The sequence below is a fragment of the Dipodomys ordii genome, unplaced genomic scaffold (genome assembly GCF_000151885.1).
Source record: "Dipodomys ordii isolate 6190 unplaced genomic scaffold, Dord_2.0 Scaffold2, whole genome shotgun sequence".
Taxonomy (NCBI): Eukaryota; Metazoa; Chordata; class Mammalia; order Rodentia; family Heteromyidae; genus Dipodomys; species Dipodomys ordii.
In genome coordinates, this window is record NW_012267218.1 from 21991270 (window position 1) to 22013514 (window position 22245).

Below are 22245 nucleotides of genomic sequence, written 5' to 3' on the forward strand. Positions count from 1 at the left end.
CAGTTGAACAGTGCAAGACACACAAGCCTGTTCCCAAGCAGCTGAAGTGGAGAGCTGCCTCAGTATCTACAACCAGGCTGACATCTAGGTTTGCACTGAGGACATTACATTTCCTTTCATTCTTGTGTATGAGAGTGGGCAGCAGAGCAGCAACAATTTATTGATGATAAATCTATAACTAAGGAGGAAACAAAACTGTTTCTGTTAGGAGCACGGGTAGAAGGCAAATGAGCTCAAGAAGCCCTCTAAACCTCATCAGTGGAGTGGAGATAAATTTACACGTGATACCAGAAATTCTCCCTATGTGCCCATTTCTCTCTAATATGACAAGGAGGTATTATCTATAAAACAACCTGATAGTCAAGAAACTTCTTTTATTATCAGCTACAAATGAACAAAACAAACTAATGTCTATATTGTAATACAGTAAACCTTTAGCGCATATTGCATGGTCTTGTTTGACTCATTCAATCCTGACCTTATTATTTAAGAATGAAGCAACATGGGAATGTGGAATATGAGCATTTCTAAGTTTTTTTTGTTTGTTTGTTTTTTGGTTGTGGAGCCTGAACTCTGGGCGCTGTCCCTCTGCTCTCTAGCTCAAGGCAAGCACTCTACCATTTGAGCCACAGCACCACTTCCAGTTTTCTGTGGTTTACTGGAGGTAAGAGTCCCACGGACTTTCCTGTCTGGGCTAGCTCTGAACCATGATCCTAAGATCTCAGCCTCCTGAGTAGCTAGAATTACAGGTGTGAGCCACTGGCGCCATGCCATTTCTATGATTTTTGAGCCCAAAAGTTCCTTATTTATTTGGAAGTACTGAAGTTTAAACTCAGGGCCTTCCACTTCTTAGGCTGGTAACTGAGCCACATCCTCAGCTCTAAAGAATACCTTATTAAGGACATCTCTTTAATTAAGTAGTTGAGGTAATTGGGATAACTTCTAAATCTTTATGTTTAATAAGCCTTCTGTTTTGAGACAGTATATATGAATAGCAGGAGAATGGCTAAGACACCTGAAAGTAAGTTCATAATACTGTTTAGTATGTGTCAGTAAGTACTTGTGAATTTTAACTTAAAATTTATGTAAAAAGTACTTAACAGATGCTATTTATTGAGTGCCTTATTATCAGGAAGATAGAAGATGGCTTGATAACGAAGAGTTTAGATGCCAAAGGCTGAAATATCTGGGTTCAAAACCCAGGTCTTTCATTTATTACTTAAGCAATCTACATTTTTTAATATGTTAAACTGAGTCAGTAAATGGGAGGGCATTTGTAAACAATCAGTGAAACAAGACAAACACCAGGTAACCTTGCATCTGAGAATTATAATCCCTGTAATGACCCACAGGTATATATTTTCATCTCCATATTGGACAGACAGAAAATATAGTTCAAAGAAGTTCCTAGGTCATGGACAAAACAAGACCAAGATTTAAACCAAGGATTATCTGATTCTAAAGCCTGCCTATCCAGAGCACTTATTTCTAAAACAAGGTTTAATACACCATTCATGTGTTTTTAATGTATTCCTAATAGCTAAGAAACAGTGTGGTTTGGCAAAATGGTCCTAGTAAAATTTGTAAAAAGGAAAAGCTTGAAAATGGTATATGAGTACTTAGTCAAGAGAAAAAAAAAAAAACAATCACCAATCAACCAATGGAAAACAAAGAAGCAGTCGGGTGCCAGTGTCTCACACCTGTAATCCTAGCTACTCAAGAGGCTGAAATCTGAGGATCAGGGTTTGAAGTCAGCTAGGGCAGAAAAATCCCCATGAGACATTCTTATCTACAATTAACCATTTCTGGTTAATTGGAAATGGTGCTGTGGCTCAAAGTAGTAGAGTGCCAGCCTTGAGCAAAAGAACTCAGGGACAGCACCCAGGCCCAGAGTTCAAGTTTCATGATCAATAAAAAACAAATAACATCAATCAATAAAAAACAAACAACAACAAAAAAATCAAAGAAGTAGTAGATTAACACACAGGAATCCACAAGTCTTGGGACTTCAGAACATACACAAATTTATCCCCTTGCGTGCCTCCAGTCCAGCCTTCTTTTCTGACACAACAGTATATATGTCTAAGGATACTGCCTGCAGGGCTAGACCACTTGCCTGCTCTTCATGTAGCGCTGGGCAGCTCGTGTGTTATTGCTGGCTGCTTGGAAAAGGAGCTGGTGCCTGATCAATTTCTTTCTCTCCCCTTCCCCCCAACCTAAACACAGCAGCTGAAGTATTCCTTCCTAAAGGGTGGCGTAATTTTTCTATACATGCAATGAACTTTTGGGAGTAAAATAACAAGACATGGTTGGGTTTATCTGTGGGACTGTGCATGTGTATACCCCAGTAGCAAGAAGCTGCCATCTCAGGGCCCTGGAAATGCTCCTAGCATAGGAAACGCCCACACTGCCATCAAACACTGAGCTGTTCCCAGCCATGTTAATAACAGGAACAATTGGTGTTACTTTACTAAATGTAGGTTACTATCTGAAACTTGGTCATGGTAGGAAAGGGGAAGAGAGCAGATGGGTGAAGGATGGGAGGAACTAAGGACAGTTTCTTCTACTTTCAGTTACCTTACACATGCTACAAACTAAATCTACTGAAAACTAAAGGGCTTTCTTTGTTTAGAAAGCGAAGAAAACCAGTTAAGTACTATATGTTTAAAATCCCTCCTCTCATCCACTGTAAAAAGAAACTTCAGCAATTCTGCCTTTGCTATCAGAATATCCTTAATTTTTCTGCTTTTTAGGCTCTTTTTTTGTTTTGGATGAGACAGAGGACAGAGAGAGAGAGAGAGAGAGAAAGAGGGAAGAAAAGAGAGGGAGAGAGAAAGAGGGGAGGAGGGGGGAGGGAGAGAGAGAGAGAGAGAGAGGGGGAGAGGGAGGAGATGGGGTGGGGGGGAGTGGATTTGGAGCAGAAGTTTAACAAAGGATCACTTTAACAGAAACTACTGAGTAATCGCTCTGCCCTATGCCAAGAATAACATCAGCTCAATGTCGGCAATTAGAATCAGGTCAGTTGGGCCTCACAGCCTAGTCGGTGCAGCCCTCCTCATGGACCCCAGCATACAGAGCTACTCATGCTGATGTCACCAGTAGTCAGTGGTCCAAGCAAGTCCCCCCAACTATGCAGAAAGAAAAGTGCTTTTGTCTTGTACTCCAGGGCAAGAAGCCAGTATGAGAAGGATGTGGAGAAAAGGCACAGTAGGCTAACAGCCTTTAACAGAGTCGCTCTGTCACCCCTAACTATCAAGATTCAGCGTTGCCCTCAATCGTCGAGAAACTTATTTTCCATAAGTTAAAATACCCGAAATAGTGCTTGTAACACATATAAACTTACAAAATAGTGACTATTATTATAAAACAAAAAAGGAGGGATTTGCCCATTCTTTATCTCTTGCTCATTCTAAGACTTGAATCCTGACTGCTGAGCAGAATGTACCCTGATAAGAAGAATGAGCAAGAAGGTATTTTGATAACTTATTTACGAGGAGACTGTGGGACATGGGATAGAAAAGATGGCAACAGAGTTCCTATAAAAAATTACTGTCTTAAATTTTATAAGGGTGATACTAAGTTTTAACATACCCTGATTCCCTTCCAAAGGACAGAAAACAAATGACCAAAAGGAGAAAATTTCATTTTCTTTCTCCAGATGGGTGGTTCTAAGTAGAGTGGCATTAGCACCCTCTGGGGACTTGTGAAAAGGGAAAATGACTGAGTCCTCACCCATTCATCAGTGTCAGAAGTGATGTAGGTGGTACAACCAGTATATTAACTGGTTCTTCAAGTCTATCTCTTGCTGTATCTCTTGCTGTAGACTAGTGAAAACTCAAATCTTGTTTCTGCAAATAAAGTTTTATTGGAAGACAGCCACACTCCTATACATATTATACATGGTTGTTTTATTTTATCATGGAAGAGGTGAGCAGCTGTAGCAAAAGCTAAAGTATTTACTATCTGCCTATTTACAGACAGAGTCTATAGACCTGTGCTTTGACCTAAAACAATGTTTTTCAAACTGCTATGTTCACACACAATGGTTTTAGGTTTGTTTACTTTTAAATCATGATCTCTAGTCTTTAGCAAATGGACAAGGCCACACCATTTTCTAGGATCTTTGTCTTCTCAGGTGTGGATTCAGTGCATGGCAATTTCTAAATTTATGAGTGCAAAGCTAGACAGAGATGCTCATTTTGCAGAAGTGGTTGGGGTTGCCATTTCCAAACTCTCATCTTGATCAGAATTTGGCTTCTTGAAATTAGTATCTTTAATACGTTGGCTATCTAAGTTCTCTGACTAAAGGCAGAAAAGAATGGAGAACTTTCTTCACATGTAATAGGAGAAAGGCCACAAGATTTTTCCCTAAACACTTACCAGAAGATGACTGTGTGAAAGGCACTATTTACAAAAGTAATTGCTATACGATATATAATAATATAATATGAAATATAAAGCCCCTTTAACATCCCAGACTCAAAACTGGCATCTCTTATGGATGAATACAGGTAAATCCAATTTCAATTCTATCTACTAGTCTCAAACAGGCAGTTAACCCAATTTTTAGTTACCTATACTTTAGGAAAATAGACCCAAAGCAAGAGAATGCATTAGAGAAGCACCATCTCTAATCAAAGGATTAACCAAAGGACAGAAATTCAGGATACACTGAGAGTACAAACCATGCGTCTCATGAACAACTTGGTGGTAATTATAATGGTTAGGCTTAGGAACTAAGCTAAAAACAAAGGCTTTAAATTTATTTAGGACTTTGATTATGCTGGGCAGTGATCCTAAAGGCCCTTAAGTTCTCTTGATATCAGAATATTTAATATTTTATTTGCTATTTTGTTAAAACTACTAAAGCTAATAGAATTTAGTTTCTTCACCTCTCTCCTACAGTCCTAGAAATTTACCTGTATTCAATTTATCCTAAATTAGTTTTGGTTTAAAAGAAAAGGGGATGAAATAGAATGATGCTTTATACATATATAAAATCATGATGAATGATTTTCTGTTCCTTCTGCAAAAGACATGAGATAACTCTCTTCTTGGGAGTTCTTCCTCCTTCAGAAAATATTCTGACATTCCAAAAACATGCTTTCCATATACTTCATAATTCGGTGAAACTAAATCAGTATAATCCTCAGCAAAAAAATGCACAAAACAGCAGTCAAAATGTTCAAAGGAATGTGAGTTGCTGGAAACTAATCAAAAGCATGAGAAAGGTTTTTAAAAAAGTTGTCTCTAAAAGTGAAAATCAGTAAAAAATGGACTCTCCTACCCTAAAGCCTCAATACCCTACAAACATCTCTTATTTAAAAAAAATTGCTTACCATTTGAAGGTATCAAGATGTGGTTCAAAAAGGACCAATGATATAAATTCATGAGAGTAATAATTTTATTCACATAAGGAAAATAAGGCTTGGACACTAAGGTCTCCTGTAAAAAACATCTGGTTAAGCTGGTATTCTTAAATACTCAAAATGATGTGGGTTTATATATTTAAATAGCTTTAAGAAATGTACACAGATGTATAAAACCTTAGGATATACATTTATATCTGTAATTGTGAAAATGCAAACAGCTTATATATATGGCTTATATCTACTGCCTCACAGATTGTCTAAATAAGAAAATTTCTACATGACAGTATGGAAGTCAAAGATAGTTGCCATTTTCTATACTTTCCCAAGTAAAAAGTCAGGATTTTCCTCTAGAACAAATGATCGAGTGAGAACTACTAACAAATGCTTGCATTTTTAAAATGATGTATTTATCTACAGAGTATATCACCATAGTTGAATACAATCAGTGATGAACCAGTTTGGAATTATAAAATGACCATACTTAATTCTGGATACTAGTTTTGAAGGTAGTACTAGAGCTTTGAACTCAGGGCCTTGTGCTTAACTTGGCAGTCAGTGTACCCTTGAGCCACACCTTCAACCCTTTTGGCTTCTGTTATTTTTCAAATAGAGTCTTACTTTTTTGTCTTGGTCAGTTTGGACTGCAATTCTCTTACTTAGGCTTCCCACATAGCTGGGAAAACAAAGATGTATCAGTATATCCAGGTTTTTATTGGTTGAGATCAGGTCTCTTGAATTTTTTGCCTAGTCTGGTGCAGACTTTCTTGATCTCAGCCCCTGCTAACAAATTTGAGATACTTTACCCTCTTGTAGGCTTATCTTGATTGTTGACGGGACTGAGAGATGACTAGGAAACTAGTAAAGCATAACTGTGCCTGTGAGCTTATTTCCAGAGATACTTAGATCCTGAGGGCTCTGGTCTTAATGAATGGTCTAATCCACTAATGGATTCAAAATCTGGACAATTGGGACTCCGTGGAAGGTAGAGACTAATTAAAGGAAGAAGGTCTCTAGGGGCACATCTTTGAAAAGTGTTAAGTGGCTCTGGACTCTTGCTGTTACTTCGATGTGTTCCAGCCACAATTTTTCCTTCACCATGCTTTCCTTCATAGTTTTTAATCTACCATGCTGCAGGGCTAAAGCAATGGAGCCAACAGGCCATGGACTGAAATCTCTGGGACTATGAGCTAAAACAAAATTTTTCTCCCTTAAGTTGATCTTCTCAAATATTTGTCATAGTGACAGAAAGAACTAACATAGTAGTTGAAAAGACAAGAGTACAGGGAATAATGGCTATTGTTTTACTGAAAGGATGAAGAAAGACTGTGAAATATTAACTCTGTATAAGCTGGTGCATACTATGTACTACATTTTTATAGAAAAAGAAGAACGTGGCAAATGATCAAACTGATAAAAGGTATTTATTTCTTCCACAACAAAATAAAAGGGTGAGACCTATAACCCTACCGAAGAACACGGGATCTGATTCTAATGATAATCCTTAACCATCAAGAAAAATATAAGTGTAGCCTGTTGTATGAGCCCATTCTTTCTCTGTCATTGGGCCATACTTGATTACACAGGTCCTCACCCCATGTACTTAGGGGAGTTTGTCATACCTAGACAGTGAGTAGAAACTTAACTTTTCCCTACGTGAAAGCTCCACAACAGCAAACTTGTTTGTTTGTAAGACCACTATCACTTCCTCGCTGTTTCAAACAGTACCCAGCACGTGACAGATATTGAATAAACAACTTTTATGAAAGGAACAGCTATTTTACATAAGACCAGAAACCTAATTTGTGATCATTTCTTTTGTTATTATTTTAGATCATGAAAGAGTAATATGTATTTATACATACAAAATCTATGAAGGCTGGATAGTACATTTGGATATAAAGATGCTTAAAATGCTGTTTTTAAGTGTCTGGAAAGTAGAGTATCAGACATGCACTAAACAAAGACCATACTACAGAAAGGTAAATATGACAATCAGGATTTTTACACATTCAAATATAATCCACAGATCAAATATTGTTGAGTATCCCCTTCCAGCAAAGACAATATTAAGACTCCAGAATAATTTGAGAAGGAGATTTCCCAGGAGCCATTCAATCCAGGAAAATGCCATCAAACTTTTGGGAAATTAACGTTACCTTTTTCAACAGCTGAAAGGAAGATACAAGCACACAGAAACACTTATCTTACATTACCTGGTGCCGAGCTCGACTTTGGTCCAGAAGCTGCCGGGACTGAAGTTTCTGTTGTTCAAGTTGCTGGAGAGCAAAATGGAGTTGGTAACTGCCTGCTGTGGGGTGATACTTGTGCTGGGGGGCCACCCCTGTAGCCTTGCTATATGCGTTGTTTTCTACTTCTCCTTCCCAGGCAAGGCCACCTGTTTGGAGGCTCCTAGAGAGAGAAAACAAACTTCTTAGAGTGGTTATATGAGCAGTCCAAAAGAAAGAAAAGAAATTTGTCAGACATTTTTCTTTAGAGAATCAGATAAAGGTTAGAATTACTTACATTATAAGTTATCCAAGTCTTCCACTGAATCTCAGTTTGGATACTTCGGGTCTCTAAGTCTGTCCTCCCAGAGATAGAGATATCCAAATACCCAGTTAAGGCTAAATCTACAAAGTGCTTTGTGAAGTACATGAATGAAAGGGTTTTGATTCAGTACAATCTTCCCTCTGACTGGCCACATCAAGACTCCTCCAGTTAAGCAACTCATCTACATGTTTGGAGAACTATATCAAAAAGCTTAGAACATACTGGTCTTCAGTGATTACTCTGGAAATGCCTTAATATGGGCGTGGGGGGGGTAGTGGGGGGAGGGAGGGAGAGTGTGTACAACATATAATAGCATGCACATATAATAAATCTTTCCTAAGGGGTTTCCAGAGGTATAGTGAACTGTGGCAACCACTGGTGGAATACAAAAATGCCTAAATAAATTAATGAAATATTAACACTACTCACAAGTTGAGTGTTGGATGGTAGTAAGGCAGGATTACATGGTTATGAAAGGAGAAGCCAGAAGAGTATATTATCTCTTTTCTCATTAAAAGGGAAAAAGAAGTTGACTGAAAGTAATACATAGCAGCAGACTGAATAGCTAAAGGCACTGAATGAGCAGAAGTAGGAACAGTGGAGAGAGGTGCTCGGCTTTAAATGAAGAGAAGGTAATTGGTCCCCAATGAACTAATAACATAATGGGAGAGGATAGATGAAAAAAAAATGACCTTCCCTGGCTTCATACTAACAAGGCTAGGTCCTGCTTGAATCAAAATGAAACTATTATTTATGATCACTGGATTAAAGGTTAGGAAAGTCATCCATTGTAACTGGCTTGCTGCAACCTAGATTCAGTGATTAGGTATTAGAGGAATTATATACTAGGTAGAATCTATGAGAATTCATCTCACTGGGTAGCTAGATTTGTTTTGTTTGCTAAAACTTGTTTTAATAAAACATTCATGGAGGTATTTGTTTTCACATTTTTGTGTTGCATATCAGAAATCAGTCTGAACCCCTTATCTGGGGAGGTCATGCCCAGGTTCTCAGGTATATGACACAGGCAGTGTCTAGACATGCACACAGGGTAGGACAGTGGACAAGAGACAATCCGATAAGGGGCTCTGGGTAAGAAAAGAAGCATGTTCTTCCAACTGCATATATATTGAGCAGAATGCAACATCATAAACTTTTATAATGAAATCTGTTTTTAATCTCATCAGTAACATAAGCTCAGGCTGCAAATCACAAAAGGAAATTTCTCAAGCAAGCAGAGGCTTTTAGCATAAAGACAGGAATTTTTATAGTGCAACAGTGGGCAGGGTGGGGGATGTTCAGCTGTATAATATAACAAGTGCCACGACAAACTTGCTTGCTCTGAATGACAGTGGGGCTGTTCAGGCCATAGTGCCTCATACTAAAACACAAGCCTGTAGGGCACATTGTATGCAAGGCAACAAGGGCTGACACAGAGGAGGTTGGGTTTGCTATACGTGGGGCTTTTCTTGATTTCTCATTTCTGAGTTTATAAATCTTAGTATTTCTACAACATCTAATAGCATTCCTTTCCATTCCAAATTCTGTTTATTTTCTTGAACTTGAATTTATCCTACATACTACTAGTAATATATTTTCCATCCTACCAAAACTCTGAGATTCAATCATTCACTCTAAAATTTCACAAGATTCCTTATCCAAAATGCTTGGAACTAGATAGGTTTCCACTTTTCTTTTTTATTTTGGAACGTGTGTGTAAATACATATATAATTGGAGAAGGAATTCAGGTTTAAATATAAAATTTACTTATGTTTCATATATATCTTGTACTCAAAGCCTGTAGTTCAGCTGCTCAGGAGGCTGAGAAAGGGGAATTGCTCAAACCTAAGAATTTTAGGCCAGTCTGAGCAAAATAGCAAGACCCAATGCCTCTCTCCTCCTTGCCCCCGAAAAAAAAGGAAATGGCAAGCATCAGTATGGCATATTCTCCTAAATACAACAAGCTTAGCCTATTATGAACTTCATTTTACTGTCTACATCACTATGCCATTCTCCGGGATGAAACATTTCTCTCCATAACTGCCTTTTGACTGTACATCCCAACTTTCAACCAAACACACAGAAAGTCTCTGTTTTTGTCCTCTGGTTTATTATCTGTTCCATCAACTGGATATGGTCTTGAGGAAACTTTAAGAGGAAATCTGAAAAATGCATAACAAAATCTCAGCATGCAGCTGCAGCCTCTACAAAGATATGCTTTCAGCACCAAGATTCCTGAGAGTGATGTGATGTCACAAGAGCAGAAGGTGGGGTGAGGCAGAGAACTGTGACAGTTATACATTGGTATGAGTCTACTGGCCATTTCTCCAGCTCAGTCCAATCTTTGCCAAACTAGAGCTACCAGGTATAAGGATACCTTTGTCTCTCCTGATGGGGTTGATGTATGTATGTGTGGTATGTACGATGTATGCATGTGTGGCTTTTCTGACATTTAATAAGTAGAACTCAAGGATACTAAATAACTAGAAATGCCAGGAACAGTCATATCCAAGAAAAATACATGCTGTGAAAATGCAGATGGTACTTCTGATGATAAGAAACACAGTGACACTTTCAGGAATATGTGGATATTTAAGGATAGCATCTCCACCACAAGCAAAGTAGCCCTGGCACTCAATAAGTGCAGCAAACCCTACAGATGACAGGAGTCTCATGAGCAGTGGGCTACATGATTGGAGAAGCATTGTTTCCAGGGACACAATTAGCATGGTTCTACAGGAAATGAGTACTGTGTGTCCTATTACAAATGCTTCCCAGAGCAGCTGGACTTTAGTCATATTCAGGGAGACCAAATGGATGAAGAGAGCATAGTTAGGAAGAGTTCTGTACAGCATGACCTTCATTCAGAGCAACTAACTTCTCTGTGTCTTTATCAAATTTTCTCAGCTGCAAAATGGAAATATAACTATCTAATATAGTTGTTTAACAACACAAGTGGAATACTGACAAACAGGGAAACAAACAGGAATAGGAAGAAGACGGAGAAGGAGAGGGAGAGGGAAAAATGGGAGAGGGAGAGAGAGAGGGAGACATAAGGGTTGTCATGGAGGCTAGCAGTATTGACTAGATGGCACAAAAGGGAATTTTGAAGTGAGATGGAAATATTCTATATGTTGTATCCATGTTGAAGCATGGAATTGAATGTATAAAATATATGTTCTTTGGCTCAGGTAATTATACTTCAACTTAAAAAAAGGCAAACATGAAGACATATCCCTTTCATTAAAACCTCAGCTATTATTTACTGTTCTATGTATATATTATAATGCTTTCCTGATTTTAGTTATAAAATTATTTTCCTCCTCACATGGTAAAATATATGCCTAAGGAGTTTTCAATTTCAATGCAATCCAACTCACATTTACTGGATACTGTTCCTAGGTGTTTAGGGAATACAGAGAAGAAAAACATTAAGTTCCTGCTCTTAAAAAGCTCACGATCTGGACAAGTGAAGTCAGGCACAGTAAGATTTTGGAATACATGGTTAGGTGAGAGTAAGGGAGAACTAGCCTATCTCATAACGATCCTGGTACTATTCTATAGGATGATATAATCTGGCATAAAGTTCTGAAGCAAGAGGAATGCAAATACAGTAATATTGATGTACATGAGCACTATAGCTGAAAGGCAGAAAGAAAGGCTGGTCTGAAGAACTAAGCCTGCCAATATATTATGACATTAAAGTCATATGTAGTCAGAAGGAAGTTCAGGAGTCATGATAGTTAAGTTTAGCATTAAAATTACACAGTATAGGCTCTGTGAATAAAAAATACATCTGATTACAAAATGCCTTCAATGAATGACTGAAAACTACTTTGATTAGTGAAAAAAAATTTAGATACAAGTCCAATAACACTGAAACCATTTACTAAATTTTTTAATCTACATGGTAAATTATGAATTAGCTTTAACTGTTGAGATGTGTTGACTTCCCAGGACACTGACAGCAAGACAAGTAAAATTAGTGCCTAACATTTTTTTTTGGGGGTCCGGTTGTGGGACCTGAACTCTGGGCCTGGGCGCTGTCCCTCAGCTCTTCAGCTCAAGGCTAGCACTCCACCACTTGAGCCACAGCACCACTTCCGGCTTTTTTCCTTTTGCTTATGTGGTGCTGAGGAATTGAACCCAGGGCTTTGAGCATGCAAGGCAAGCGCTCTACCACTGAGCCAACTTCCCAGCCCCCTAACATTATTTAAGGAGAGTGAGTTTCATAGGCCTTCCAGAAGAGTTCATTTTCTTTGTAACAGGTACATTGATTCTTAGAGAATTTATCTGTTGAAATATATATTTTTTATTTTCTGTCAGTCATGGGGCTTGAACTCTGGTCCTGAGAGCTGTTTCTCAGCTCTTCAGTTCAAGGCTAGTGCTCTACCACTTGAGCCACAGCACCACTTCTGGTTTTCTGGTGGTTTATTGGAGATAAGAGTTTCACAGCTTTTCCTGTCCAGGCTGGCTTTGAACCATGATCCTGAGATCTCAGCCTCCTGAGTAGCTAGGATTACAGGCATGAGCCACTGGCACCTGGCTGAAATATTATTTTAAAACAATATAGCAGTATACCAGTGAAACTAACTTTTAACCTTTTGCTCCTTCTACCCTTTTCTCTTTTGAATCTACGGAGTTATGTTAAGAGGGCTCTTTTGCAGGAAAAGTTAAAGTACAAGAGTGAGCTCTGGAAATACTAAAAAGCTCAGAAATAACCTGAAAAAAATCATGAGAACGTTTGACAACCAGTATGCTCAGCTGAAAGCACAGGACTATAACATGAAATTCTAAGCGCAAACTGAACTTCCTGCTTGAGAATGGGGTGAAAGGGCTTAAAAAATATTTTGTTTATTTGATATGATGAGAGGTTCTTGGGAAAGGATTAAAGAAATAACCCAAGAAAGAAGGCAAAAAGAAGTAAGAGATTTTGAGGGCTGGAAATAAGTCAAAACCAAAGCCAGAGCTGGGTTAGCAAGAGAATTCTGAAGTACAGGAGTCTTGTACCCTTGGATCCACACCACAGATTCTGAACTGGCTCATTCTAGAATAGAAGGAAGCAGCGTTGGGGTGGAGAGCTGGGATCCAGAACAAGACTGCTGGTTCAAACCCTTGTTTCTACCACCAAAAGCAACACGTTCAATGTTTCTGTACTGTGGTTGCAACTGTGAGAACAAAAATCCATCCCATTTCTCATTGGCCTAGTCTAAGGACTAAATGTGATAATCCATGTAAAGCATTTTTAACACAATATCGGGCAAATATAAGAAATGCTATTATTAACATTCTTTCTATGGAAAGTGAATCTAAGCTTTTGAATGGAGTGAGGGGATACAACAGGTGCACTAAGAAATGGGTGTGAGAAATTTCATTACTTTATAGAAAGAAGAGAGACAAAGTTGTATTTCTAATCCCCTTACCAAGTACTGGGACCATGTGGGGTAATCTGGTAATAAGCCAGGGCAGCAAAACTACTAAAACAAGGCCTTTGAAGTCACTTGGGAAGTGAGTAGGAGTATAAGATCTACTTGCTGCACTTACCCACCAGCAAGAGCTGTGGCACACAGCCTCTGGTGGAGGGGACTTGCTCATGATGGAAGTCTGCTAGAAAGCGTGCCAACCATGGGCAGGAGAATGGGAGTTTACTACTAATGCTGTTGACCAGGGAGAGATCAATGAGGGAGATTACTACCCCTCCCCCTGCTTCTCCCCTCTTCTGAACCTAAATCCCCAGCAATGATACACCTGCACCCTTGAACTTCTGCAAATAAAAAAGTAGTTTTTTTGTTTTTTTTTTTTTGCCTGTCCTGGGGCTTAAACTCAGGGGCCTGGGCATTATCCCAGAGCTTCTTTTTGCTCAAGACTACTGCTTTATCAGTTAGAACTCCACTTCAGCTTTTTTGGGGGTAGTTTATTGGAGGTAAGAGTCTCACAGACTTTCCTGCCCAGGCTGGGTTGAACCTTGATCCCCAGATCTCAGTCTCCTGAGTAGCTAGGATTATAGGTGTGAGCCCCTGGTGCTCCTCCAAAAAGCAGTATTTTTAAGGAACAAAAGCAATGCATTTTTAACATCTTAAAAATGAATACAGAAGATTTAAAGATTAAAAGTCATCTATGACCTAACAACCAAAAATGCCTACTATAAACATTGTCAAAAACTGTTTCATATCTGTCTCACTCATGTAGTCCAGGCTTGCCTGGGACTTGTAAGCTTTCTGTCTCGGCCTCCCAAGTATTAGAATTACAGGAGTGCACATACATGTCCACTTAATGAACATCATGGCATGGATCTTTCCTCTGTATTTCCATCACCCAAATGATTATTTTGTACAATCTGCTTTTTTCATGTAGTATTGAGTTGTGAATGTATGGGAATATTAGTTTTAGCAAGTTTTTATTCCACTGTTAATTATACTTTTTTTTTTTTTGGCCAGTCCTGGGGTTTGAACTCAGGGCCTGGGCACACAGTACCACTTCCGGCTAGTTTATGTGGTACTAAGGAGTCGAACCCAGGAACTCTATTACTAAGCCATATTTCCAACCCTAATTATTATATTTATAGTCAACTCAAACTTACAAAGTTTCTCTTATATGTAAAAAAGAGTTGTACATTTTCCCTGTTAAATAATGAAGTAAATTCATCAGTCTCATCTCTATAAATATTGATTTGTCATCAAGGTATATACTATTCCATGAAAACAGAATTTGCGTGTTTTCTAGTTACATAAGTGCCTAGGCACTTAAAAATCAATGGGTAAGTAAATTGATAAAAATTAGTAAACAGGAACCAATGACACTGGTTCACTGTTTGGGTACAGTTACCTAATATTTTTATTGAGGCTATTTTCTCATATTTCTCTTTAGTGTACACAATATTTTATTATGCTTTGTTGAAATGCAGTTACAGTCATTATATTTCAGTCCCCCATTTTCTCCTATTAATGAATTCTACCAGGAAGGAAAATGACATTAGTCCAACATGATTTATTTATGTATTTTAATGAATCAACACAGGGCTTAAGCAATTGTTTGCCTTCTCTAAGGGCTGCCAAATCCGTTAATCTACTAGATTTTGGCTTGAAACCGACACCTCAATGATTGGTTTAATTTAGCATCTTAATCTATGATTGCTCTCCTTCCTTTTCCAGTGTATGAGCTCTTTCTTTGTATCTTAATCATGCACTGAATCACTTTCACTTAAAACTAAAAATTATAACTAAGGAGATAACTGAATATCAACTAGTACTTGAAAAATAAATCTACACGACTTCATTGAAAATCTGAAAGCAAGAGTAGGACCACAAAATAAAATAAAAATGGCTCAAAGATCAAGATGCATTGTACTTATAAACTGATTTATTGAATGGTAACTCCTTTGTTCAATTAAAGATAATAAAAATACAATTAAAATAGTATAAAGTGGCTCACAACCAATTGAAAAAAAGCACTCCCCCCAAAGAGATCAAAAGGTTAAGTGTAGGGTCCAGGATAATATATCAATTTGAAACACAGAATCACAAGCAATTGAGAGAGTAGGCTTCTGGTTAATCATTTGATAAAGAGAGATGTAGCTAGGGAAAAAGAAACAAGCAGTAGTGATGACAAGGCAAAATCTGGGGAGGAAGGCTTTGGACTAACTCCATTTGATTTTATTAAATAACTGTATGACAATGACATTAAGTTTGTGAAGGACACCCTGAAGTATTTAAAAAATTAGGAGCTGATATGCCGGTCCTTTTTAAAGTGCAGTGAGATCACAGCCAGCTAGACTTGACAATGGATTCAGAATGTGGACCAGACTTCTGCTGTCTCCACACCCCTACCACCCCATGATTGATGGAATGGTCCCCAGGAGGAGGAAATAAGGACAAAAACTTGGATTTCTTAGTACATCTGGCAAAGATAAACTCTGTGAACAAGACTTATGGAATACAAAGCTGGATATTAAACCATATCTCTTCAAAATTAAGTTCATAGCCTTGTTTAGAAGGCAACTTTAGATTTTGGGAGTCAGCCATTATGTAGACAGAGACTCTTGGGTCCATTATCTATTAGCTTGCTCTGAGAAGATAGGCTGATCCTTAGCCTTAGGAACAAGAAATGTCTTTGATCAAGCTCTTTATTTTGGCATAACCAGCATACCACATGGAGCCTGAAAAATGTAGTGGTGAGCTAAAAAAGAAGTGAGCAAAGAGTGACCTTTAAGAGAGCCAAAGGAGAACTCCCTGACACCAGTTCATTCAACAGTGAAGACTGACTCCAGCGCAGCAGGATTTTTCTCAAATCAAGGGAAAAGGCTGGTTGGTGCCTTGTGACAATAATGGAGGTACACACAGTGCAGCTGGCCCACCACCACCTAGCTTTCACACTCTGCAAAGACAAGCCAGGAAAAGCTTTAAGCATGAATGTTCAGGCAGCAGAAATGCTGCCAGTTTCAAAGAATTTCCACACTGACTTGTAGCCGGGTTCAATGGTGCACACAACAGCTTGCAAAGTGTCACCAAAGCAGAATTCCTGCCCTGTCACATCAGTTAAGACTCCCTTCACTTCTCTTCTTTTTCCCCAGGAAGCAAAAGAGCAAGCAACTTGGCACAGTGAAGTCCACAGCTTTTCCGGCTCCAGTAACTTGCCTCTGCCCCTTCCTTCAGTTGGCCAAAGAAAATGAGAGACAACTCCAAAGACTCCACCCTTATTCTTTTTGGGAACCTTCTCCACCTGTCCTTTTTTTTCCTTTGTAAGTAAAAATCATTTTTATAAAATAGAGAATGTGCCAGGGAAATCACAAGAAAGAAAATTTTATATTTTTGAAAAGTAATAAGGTCAAAGATGAGAGATTAAAATGTTTAATTTTCCTCCAGCAATATAGACACACTGCTTCTCAAAGTCAATTTCCAAGCTGCCTTCAACATACAATTTATGTAGAAAGTAGTCTCATTCAAGTCCATACCACAGCTATAATGGCACATGCTTGAAAGTAACTAGAGGGGCTAGCCCAAGGTCACAGGGGCAAAAAAGGTAGATACATATGTCTGATAGGATCAGACACTGAAAACCTACTATCCTGCTCCTCAAATATTTGCACTGAAAATCACCAGCCCCAGGAGAGGCAGCTCAGGAGAGGGCAGTTGCTATTGAAGCATGGTCTCTGGATCAGAGCATCAGCATCAACATCTCCTTGGCTGAACTTTACACCAGGCTACTCTTCTGGTGGGCCAGCAATCTGTGTATTAACAAGCTCATCAAATGACTGACACACAAGGAGAATTCCTGCCAGAGCACTAAAGAGCATCTGCTACCATATTGCTATGATTCAGTGCTAACCAACATTCACCAACTATGTCACCTTGGTCAAGTCGTTTTATTTTCTCTGGGCTTAGTTTCTCCTTCTGTAAAAAGGGAATGACAATAGATGGCTCACAGGTTTGTGAGCACTAAATCAACAAACACATGTAAAGTTTTTAGAACAATTGCTGGTACAAAGTAAGCTATAAAAAGAGCTGAGGTACAAAAATGTTTTGTTACTATTAGAACTAGTATTTGTGTTCTTTTAAGGTTCAGTTTCTTATTTGTGTTCTTTAAGTTCATATAATACTTTCTTATAAATCCATGAGATGGCTCATATTCCTACAAACTGGGTCCTCTTGGTATAGAGATTCAAATCAGCTTTGGTATGAATGTGGTTAAAAAACATAGTAAGACTATAAGAAAATGAGGTGGAAATGTGGCTCGAACTGTAGAGTACCTGCCTAGAAAGCATGACACTGAGTTTAAACTCCAGTACATTATATAAAAAAAAGGAAATATAGAATCTGTATTTAGGAATTGTATCCAACACAATTCTTCTACAACTTTAAATTCAGACATTGCACTTGCTGAGAAGAAATGAATGATTCATCCTTGTCTGTCTCACAGCCTGATTCCCCACACACTGAGTCAAAAAAATGATATAGAGGCTAACAGGGACATCTTTCATTACCTCTTCCTTCTTTATATGCTTTTCATCTAAAACACTACAGTTGTTAAAACATGTGCTTGTGAACCCATAGCTGAAATGACAGATGACAGCAAAAAGACTTGTTGACTAACACCTGCATGATCGAGCTCTTGTAAGAAAAGAGGACAATACCCTTACAATTTCCATTCCCTAGGCTCATGTTTCCTCATGTGATTTTTTACCATCTAAAACTGACATTCAGATTTCCCTGAGTATAGGTTCACATCTGTGAAGGTGAGTTATACCCAAAAAAGTGAGCATACAAACCAAGGAAAAACTGAATCCATGTTGTAAACACAAATCATATATTTATGCTCAGTTTCTTTAGGCTATTGGTGTTTTCTGTCCAAACATACAGTCTCTAAGTAAGGTACAAAAACATGTAGTCACCATTAGTTGCTAGTGTTTCTTGTGTGTGTGTGTGTGTGTGCGCGCACGCGAGTGCTGGGGCTTGAACTCACGGTCTCAGGGTTAGTACTCTATCACTTGAGCTAACCTCTGCTTCTGACTTTTTGCTGGCTAGAGGTAAGAGTCTCATAGGCTTTTTGGCCAGTGCTGGCTTTGAACCTTGATGCTCAGATCTCAGCCTTCTGAGTAGCTAGGCTTATAGGCATGAGCCACCACTACCCAGCTTATTTGTGTTCTTTTCAGGTTCAATTAGAGAACACAAATTTCTCACAAACCAATACGAAGTTTCATATTTCTATAAACTGTACTCCCCCTCCACCTTGGTAGAGACAAAAGTAAAAAATCAGCTTTGGTATGAATGTGGTAAAAATAATATATAGGACTGAAATAATAGTGTCTGCATAACAAGTGTGAAGCCTTGAGTTCAAACCACCATATCACTAAAATGAAACAAAAACAATACTGCCATTTAAGTGAAGCCCAGCACAACAGCTTTAAATGGAATACCTGTGTGCTCATGACAAAGTTGCAATAAAGCAGATTAAAAGAGTTAAAGCTCAGAGAATTAAAAGAGCAGAGTATTGTGTGGCTTGTTGTGGCTAAGCATGGAAATGGCCAAGTCTCACCACCACTACATTAGAGTGAGAATTTCTATGTCTGACTCCAGTAAGCTCTTTATATGCATCATCTTTGCTTCACCATAACACATTGAGATAGGTGTTATATTTAGTTCACTTTACAGATGAGACATCTTGAGATTTAGACTAAATAATTTCTGCAAGTGCACATTCAGAATAGGTGAAAAAGCTGCTTTTGAAGCTAATTCTACAATGAAGCTAAGTTACAACACAGAATAGACGGTGATACTTAAAAATAATACTGCCAGATTTTCTAACTAACTTATCTCATTCCTATACCTCTTGGCTAAGACCCACATAAATAGACTCAATTAATTTTTGGCAAAAGTACCTAAGCCATTTGTTTGTTAAGAAGTTGTATTTGGACCTCAAATTAACTCTTATACCTCATACAAAAATTAAAAAAATTAACTCTGGAGAATCACAGATATAAACATAAAATATAAAACAATAAAGTCATCTCAAAGATGGCTTTAAAAAAAGCATTTTAGTTTTACACGGTATGCATGCCTGTAATGATAGCACTCAAGAAGCCAAGGAAGAAAGATCGAAAGTTAGAAGCCCTCATGGGCTACACAGTGAGGCTATGTCTTAAAAGAAACAAACAATAGTTGGGCCCCGGTGGCTCAAACCTGTATCCTAGCTACTCAGGAGGCTGAGAACTGAGGACTGTGGTTCAACGTAGGCCCAGGCAGGAAAGTCTGTGAAACTCATCTTCAATAAACCACCAGAAAACCAAAAGTGGTGCTGTGGCTCAAGTGGTAGAGCACTCTCCTTGAGCTGAAGAGCTCAGGGACAGTGCCCAGGCCCAGAGTTCAAGACCCATGACTGACAAAAAACAACAACAACCTCAAACAAAAGCTGTTTCAGTTTTGGCTGTGTGCAATATGAGGATGGTGATGAATACGAAGAGGAAATGAAAGGCACTGTGCTCCATGTTTTTTTTTTTGTCTTATCTCATATAAGCTTTTAGCATTTATAGGCGTGAAGAGCAATGAAGCAACAGAGGTGCAGGGAACTTAGGCTCTACATTCAGTGTCTGGTGCTCAGAAACAGCAAAAGTGATCTTTTTTGGGGGGTGTACTGAGGCTTGAAAACAGGGCCTAGGAACTATTTTTTAGCTTTAGTGCTCAAGGCTGGTGCTCTACTAATTGAGCTACAGCTTAATTTCCAGCTTTTTGGTGGCTAACTGGAGATAAGAGTCTCATGGATTTTGCTGACTGGGCTGATTTTGAACCATAATCCTTAGATTTTAGTCTCCTGAGAATGAAGGTACTTGGCAAAAATGACCTTTAAAGGCAAGTTGGACCAAGTCAACATTTACACATGATTGACATCAGCAGAACCCAGAGTTTCATTTAGTAACTCTATTTTCTTCTCCCTCCTTGGATGAATGGTATCTGGCCTTGACCTGAAAGTCCTAATGGCAGGGCAAACTCTTCAGCTCCAATATCTGTATCTAGGTTTCACAGTGGCACAAGAGAATATCTAGGAAAAACAAAGCCCCAAGCCTACAAATAAGCTCTCTCCCCATCAGCACCTAGTAACATTCTCTGGCCCAGAGGGCATTCAGTTAATACATGTGGCCCTCATCTCCTCTTAAGTTCCTCTCAAGAAAGCAAGGTGAGGTGCCTATGGTCATGCAAACAATATTAGCTATTGGTCAAGCAGGCTGCTCAAGGTCCACAAAACAGACTCAGGCAGACTCAGATAAACAAGTGTTCCTACTCTTCAGTGCTTGCTTCCACCTACAATCAGCCATGGTGGCAGAGAAGCACAGAAACGTCCATGTACTGGCCTCCTTCATGGTGGACAACAGCCTCTGCTGCTTACTGGAAGGAGCTGTCCAGGTATGGAAGGGTTAAGGTGTGGCCTGGCTGTGGCTCTCCGTTATTATCACTTTGAAAAGCCGCAGGGTTGACAGGAAGAGTGTGAGAATGCTGCTGGCTTCCTTGCCAACATTTGGTTCCCATTACCGTGAATAATCTCTTTCCTCCCTCCTTTCCCAGCCCCCACCTTCTGCTTTTTCCACATTTTATATTAAAAGTACATCAAACAGTTTCTTCCTTTTAATATTTTCCTTACGTGTCTTTCACTCAGTTTTCTGGGTTCTATGACTTCTCTGGTAATTCCTTGTTGAGGGAGGGGGAAGATCAGGTTCCTTTGGCAAAATCCGTCAAAAACAGAAGCAGGAGAGAAAAGCAGTGAAGTAGTGTGAGGAGAAGGAGACTTGGGGAAGTTTTCTGGTCTTAATGGTATTCAGAAAAGAGCAGCACATGAGAATCCTTTACCTTCCTGGCTTCCCAAACAAAGCACCCCTATGAAATTTCTCTTAAGTCTCTTCCTACTTCCACAATGATGGACCTGAGACAGACCTTATGTGGAAGGGATGAGCCTGGTGATGAAGACCAGATGGAAAGATCAATGGTAGGAAATGTAGGAAAGTGTGCAGGGCAGAGGAGAGCTTCCACACTCCAGACAGGGGATACACTGCAGTCTCTTTGGAGATCAATTTGACAGTATCTATAAAAATTCAACGCAAATATATCATGTGATCCCACAAATCCTACCTCTAGGAATTTATCCAAGTCTAACACATGGACATGCATATGAAGATACATCAACAAGGGCTCACTGTGGGTGCCTTAGCTGGATACTACCTAGCACTTCTTGACAGAGGAACAAGGCAAGAGGAACACGGCAAACTGAACAGGATAAATTCATATTTTTGGGCAACTACACAGTGGGTAAAATAAGTTTATATGAACACACAAAAAATATGAAAAGACATCCCCAAAATATAGATATCAGCCTTTTACCTCCTCAGAGAAGATGTTATCTCTTATATTTAGTGTATATTTGCTGTATTATATTACTATATGATGGGTTTACATGTGTGCAACTAGTAGTTGCATACCTTGTGCAACAAGGTATGGACCTAAGAATGTCAGCCTATAGAAGAAAAAGGTTTTTTGGTTTTTTTTTGTCGGTTGTGGGGCCTGAAATCTGGGCCTGGGCGCTGTCCCTCAGCTCTTCAGCTCAAGGCGAGCGCTCTACCACTTGAGCTAAAGCGCCACTTCCTATAGAAGAAAAAGTAAACATGCATCGCATCCCCTGGTCCCTGGCTTGAAGTCATGTGCACACTGTCCTAAACTGGGCAAATCACAGTGGGTACCAAGTCAGACTTAAGGAAGTAGATGGTATGGAGATGAGAAAGGAATCACCAGAAAATCAGGCAGGATGACGGACAAATAATAATAGGAGAGTAATGATGACTCA

At 38.9% G+C, this 22245-nt stretch overlaps 1 protein-coding gene across 1 annotated transcript in view; it reads right to left on the reverse strand.

The window, feature by feature from the left end:
- Positions 1-22245, reverse strand: part of Ttll5 (tubulin tyrosine ligase-like family member 5) — a 221664-nt gene that overhangs the window by 35151 nt on the left and 164268 nt on the right. Inside the window, exon 29 of the mRNA XM_013013504.1 lies at positions 7586-7781. Within this exon, the coding sequence (XP_012868958.1) occupies positions 7586-7781 (196 nt within the window). The remainder of the gene's footprint in view (positions 1-7585; positions 7782-22245) is intronic.